At 39.4% G+C, this 6,037-nt stretch overlaps 1 protein-coding gene across 1 annotated transcript; it reads right to left on the reverse strand.

Moving 5' to 3' along the window:
• Positions 1-555: 555 nt before the first annotated feature.
• LOC126800181 (fasciclin-like arabinogalactan protein 15) lies at positions 556-3,842 on the reverse strand. The gene is made up of 2 exons (XM_050527492.1): positions 2,405-3,842; positions 556-1,028 (listed from the first exon to the last, which is right to left on the reverse strand). The coding sequence occupies exons 1-2, from the start codon at positions 3,729-3,731 to the stop codon at positions 964-966; spliced, it is 1,392 nt and encodes a 463-aa protein (XP_050383449.1). The 5' UTR covers positions 3,732-3,842; the 3' UTR covers positions 556-963.
• Positions 3,843-6,037: the final 2,195 nt, after the last annotated feature.

The raw sequence follows: 6,037 nt of genomic DNA on the forward strand, positions 1-6,037 counted from the left end.
ATATATATATATATATATTTTAATTAAACAATTTAATATAATATAAGTTGGTATGTACGATATACCATGGTATATGGAAAATCTATACTACCTACCATATTTTTAATATTGATACGCTATACTGTACCATATATCAAGTATTTAGTATACCAACGTATTTAGTACGATTGGTATACGAATTGGTTGGAATGGTTTTGTATACTATTGCCACCCCTACCCATATTGATATTTAATGCGTTTCCTAAAGGCATTGTATAGAACATGACCTATATAAGCAGCTGGGTTGTTCCTTTCTTGTTAAGCCATTATCCAGAGTAATACTATAAATTAAAAACCAATTGACAATAGATGAAGAGACTAAATGAAATTCTTGGAGAGATACTTCTAGTAAAAAGGGACAGAACAAGTTTTATTTTTACATTAGCCTTTTAGTAAAAACATGTTGATAATTGATTCACAAGGACTGCTGATGGAAGAAGGAAGGACAACAGAACATACAACTTTTATACCAGAGGTATAAACTTAGCTGGTCTTTCAGAGGTCTGCATACATAGAGAGCAAGCAAATCCAAACAATGAAATAGTTGAGAAAAAAAATCGTATGTAATTACAGATTCATTGGAGAACAATGGATGTAATTTCTTTTTGGTTGGACCTTCCTAAATAAATGATCCTGCAAAACCAAAATGCCCTTCTGTTTTGTACATCCATCAATTCTCTGTATTATGCATCAACCTCATCATCCTAAACTGCATTGTGTGACCAAAACTCTCTGTTCACCCAAAGTGGAACCATGATTTTTCAAAAAAAGAACAAATTACAATGAACATAGAAGGAGGAGGGAACCCATGTATTTACCATTTTATCAATTACTGTTTACATGAACATATATTTTTCTTTTTCCGTAATTTTTTTTTGGGGGGCTCGAGTAGGACTGACTGAGAGAGCATCCCATATAACTGCTTCATTGGCAAGAAGAGAACTGCCCAAGAGTTCCAAGCATACTACATGCTACTTCCATCAACTTCCCTGCAATTAGGTCAAAAGATGAGGGTAAGTCAACTGGTCAAAAACCATATGCTTGTATAGAATAACACCAAAGAAGAAACCACTAGGGTTAGGCATAATTTTAATTATTGGACTCTGAAGCCTGCCCAAACCTCACACCAAAATAAACAAATTAAGTGGTTAATTAAGTAATGCCATATAATGAAAGTCAGCTACTTAGCTGGAACCAAAAATCAGAAAAGCAATAATACAAAGATCTGGAAATTAAATTAGCAAATCATGCCAGCCGAATATTTGGATGAGTAGCATGGAATTAATTAGGGACAGGCTGTTGTGTTGGGTAGCAGCGGCAGCATCAAATGGTTAAAAGGGGTGTGGTGGTGGTGGGGAAGAAGAAGAGAAGAATAATAATAACAGAGACCACAGCTGGGCAACACATTTGGTTCTGAATATTAAGGGCCAGGCTTGTTTTGCTTGCTTGGCAAACTAGTGGACTCACATGGCGGTAGAGAAGGCAATCAAGGCATTAAGGGTTAAAGAGGAAACGTCATTTCATATAATTTTGGAGTCATTTCATTTCTTAAAAGCAAGGGACCCTTTCTTCTGGCCCCCCGTGACATATCAATTTTAACTTTGCACCACCGACAGTGCGACTGGGACTGCTCCATTTTCCAACCCTCCTCTCCCCCCAAGATTACAACTACAAAACATAACATTCCAATTCCAACCCAGTATTCTAATCTGCCTCATTCCAATTCCCTGCTTAATACTATGCTGCTATTTGTGCTGTCTAAAACCCTAGTTCCAGATTTAAGACCTTAAACCCAAACCTAATGGTTACTCAAATATGAGCACAAGTTAAAATCAACGATGACCCAACGGGTGAACTTGCTCTTAGCCAGTGCATTCACAGCTTGAATTCCCCTTGAAATCAACTAATGAGTTCATATGCACTAGTGATTAAAAATCATCAATTGACTAAGAAAGCTTGACCTTACAACCTCTAGGGCAGTTTAGCTGTCTTTCTCTAAGATGAACATATGGCACAGCCCGAATTTGGTGAAGAATTTTCTAAAACTCCAGTAATCAATAACTAATCTCATCATTCTAATCATTTCGGTGACATATCTAGCCATGACATAATTGGCCCGAGTTTTCTAATCAGCTAAAAGCAATCCCACCCTTTAATATTAAGCCAATACCACACAATTCAACATTAGCATCAAACAGTAGTATAATTTTGGCTCTAATCTAAAGTCTAAACCTTAAAAAATGAAATGCTTTTTCATCACCAACATTTAGCTATCTTTCGTCAAGATGTTCATAGCAATTCAACCAATTAATGGAAACTGAAATGAAAATGCTTAGATGATGAAGGGATGGGAATGAGAACACACCTCTTCTGGGCTTAACTGCCGCAGCCTTAACAACCTGAGTTGTTGCTTTCTTTTCTAACTCTTCAACCGGAAACAGAACCTCATCAATGCCTTGCACCGAAATCCGACCATCAGTGTATATATCCGGGTCGAAAAGATACGCCGACACATCACCCGACCCGAATTTCACCGACCCATCAGCCTCCTGGGCCGTAACCCGGTGAGGCAACCTCAGTGTATCATACTGCACCTTCCCAAATCTCCTCACTGAGTTGTACATACTCTCCTCCGTTTGATATTCCGGTATGATATGATAGTACACAATCTGCTCCGGCGCACCCGGCTCGCTCAACTGGTCCGTCGTCAGCTTCGCCATGGCTTCATCGTTTGGCGCCAATACTGTGAGAACATAACCCTCTGACACTAACCGACCCATCTCCGTCGCCAGTGACGTCAGGTTGACTAAGATATCGGCCATTTCGTTGTACCCGCCGTAATGCAAAAGAGTATGAATGAAGTCCTTAACCTGGCTCTCGCCGTCGAAGTGGTGGCGGGGACCGCCGGGTCCGGGCGCCGGCGCCGGAGCTAGAGAAGGACCCGGCGCCATAGCGTCGTAAATGGGCAGAACCGGGGGAGCTCCGGCGGGTACCGCGGGTGCCGGTTTCTTGAGGCGGTGGGTTCTCGGATCCACCTCCGGAGCACCCTCCGGTATAACGGCGGAAATGGACCGGAGACTTCTTCTCCGGTTGAAGTCTTCTTGAACTGAGAGAGGAATTAGGACTCTTTCGATTCCGTGGATGAGACCGTCGGGTCGGATCACGTCGTCGGGCCGGACAACCTCGGCGGAATCCACGGCCTTGTTCCCGGAGTCTTTGCTCGACAAATGGAGATGCTCGTTTTTACAGAGGGTGCGGTGGCGACCCGAGCCGGAGTCTTGGGGCCATTGGTCGGACCCGATACGCTTGGGGATAATGTGGAACATGAGAAGAGTCTGGAGGGACTTGAGATTGCCGGGCTCGAGCAAGAAGCGCTTGAATTCGGGGTCGAGGTGGCGATCGAGGGCCTCATTTCTCGGGGCGAAGATGGTGATGTTGTGGTGGCCGACGGCTTCCTCGAGGGTCTGGAGGAGGAGGGCCTTCTCGACGAGCTCGGCGAGCTCGGTGTAGTGGGAGTCGAGGAGGGCGACGAGGACGGAGTTGGAGTGAATCTGGGCGGAGGAGTTGGACTTGGGGGAGGTGGGTTTTGGGTTGCGGGGCAATGCGGCGGCGGCGGCGGAGGAGAGTGAGAAGAGAGTGGAGAGGATGAAGAAGAAGGAAACGAAGGAGCTACCGTGGATGTGGGAATCCATGGCGCTCTAGAGAGGGAGTTTCAAGTCAAAACTGAAATGGGGTATTGGTGTTTGGTTTGGTGGAGAAGGGTTCTGAGATGGACACGCAGACAAGAGAGAGAGGAGGAGGAAGAACTGAAGAAGAAGAAGAAGAAGGAGAAGGGTATGAAGAGAGAGAGGGAAAGAGTAATGGTGGTGAGGTTAAAAGAAGGTAGAAAAGGTTGAGTGATGACTTCATTGTTTTGGACAGGCTGGAGGAGGAGGGGACCACACGGAGACTTCCTCTCGCCAGCGACTCACCACCACCCGATTCAGCGGCTTCGGCTTCAATGAAGTGGTGCTTCTCTAGCTACCTACCCATTGTATTAGCTAGAGTACAAGCTAGACCGCGACTCCGCACGTACCGAACATCGTTTTATTGCTTTATTTTAGCCTAGTTTGGTACCGTCTTACATAAAAAAACAATTTAGGTCGATTTTTAAAATTTATATTATTTAATAATTTTAATTAAAAAAATCAATTTTTATAGAATTTATAGATCACCCACAACAGGTTTTAAGTTCTTTTTAAAATGTATTTTTACTCAAAACTCAATAAATATTAATATTTTTCTGTAAATTCTCAAATTACATCCTTATTTATAATAATTCTCAATATGTTAAAACAAAATCTTATCATTTTTGTCTTTGGTCATATCTACAACAGTTTTGTTAAGAATTTATCAAATAATTTATTTATTAACAACACTTGTGAAAGTAAGATTACCAAACACAAACTTATTTTAATTTAAAGTTGATTTTTTTATAGTACAGTAGACCTAGATTTTTTTAAAGTCGCATCAATATCAAACTTGTCTTTTGTGGTGTGGAAAGAATTGAAATGAATTTCACTTTGGATTATTGTAATTTTTCAAGTTCAGAGTAAAAACATAAATTGATGTTAAGAGTTAAATTAAATGAATATCACTTTGGATTACTAAATTAATGTCAGCCTTGATCAAAAAAAAAATTGATGTTACCTCAACTTACAATTTTACAGAGTTGTACGTATCAAAAAAATATTTGGAGAGTTGTAATGTGCATGCGTGTCGCACATTAAATATAACATCACTATCCTCAACTCTATCCCCCTTATCAATGAAACATTCCTAAAAGATAAAAGCTTTATTGATAATGAACTATGGACTTAATTTCTCATCATCATTAACCTTTAACATAAATCATAGAAAACTCATTGCTAGGTCGTGCCTATCTGAGTATTTGGTTATAGAGAATTTTGAAATTATTTTAGATTTATATAATTAAGGGTTTATACTTAATGTCTTTTCTTATATTCAACAATTTCATTGATAGAAACTTGAGGATTGTCACACCACAACCCATATTTTGTAATAAAAAAAAAGAGAGTACAAATTATAAATAAATAACTAAAATAATGATCGTATATTTTCTAATTTAACTACGTAACCATGATACTTTTTCTAATAATTATATTAAAAAAATGATCCCCTCAGGAGATGATTTCTCCCTACAAAAAATCTGAGTATTCAAAAGCATTCTAAGATTTGAGTGTACCAATACTGTAATATCTCTTTCTCGCTATGGAATTAGTCGATGACATGACAATTACTAAAATAATTTCACCAACTAAAAATCTCTAGTTTGAGTAATCAACCTGCTAACATACGTGTCTTTAGGTGAAATAACATGTGGTCGAAAACCAAATGATTGCTTTTATATAAAGTAACAGTTACAAAAATGTTCAAATAATTAATTCACACGTACGCTAGACAAATTACATACGAGTTTGTACTAACGAAGCTACAACAACCACTGAGATGTTAACCCAAGTTTTCGGACAGTAGAATTACCATCTTCATAGTAATAAAAAAAGGCTACATAATAATTCTCCGATATCACCACATTCACCTTCATCGGTTGGTCGACTAGGGTAAAAGGTTACTACTACATTTAAGCATTCATTACTTGCTTTTCTTTTGCATATTCACCATAATGACTATATTGTTCCTTCTTTCTTTCTTTGATATTCTTACCTTCTTTCTCTCCATATCAAATGAACTCTCTTTTTCCTTTTTATGCAAAGAACAGTTGGGTACGTATGCTTTGATAATAGTATACGCGAGGAAAAAGAAAAAGACAAAGACAAAGGAAAATAAACTAATCATGCGAGTAGGCGGGAAAGATAATTTGAGCCGAACAGCTTAGACGGCTCAAGCGGCTATAAGAGGAGCTGTCGGTGTCCTTGAGAGAACAAAATCACAAAAAATGCCCTCAGTTCTGTTCTACGCTAAGCTACCAAATCCCCCG

The sequence above is a fragment of the Argentina anserina genome, chromosome 6, assembly GCF_933775445.1.
Source record: "Argentina anserina chromosome 6, drPotAnse1.1, whole genome shotgun sequence".
NCBI lineage: Eukaryota > Viridiplantae > Streptophyta > Magnoliopsida > Rosales > Rosaceae > Argentina > Argentina anserina.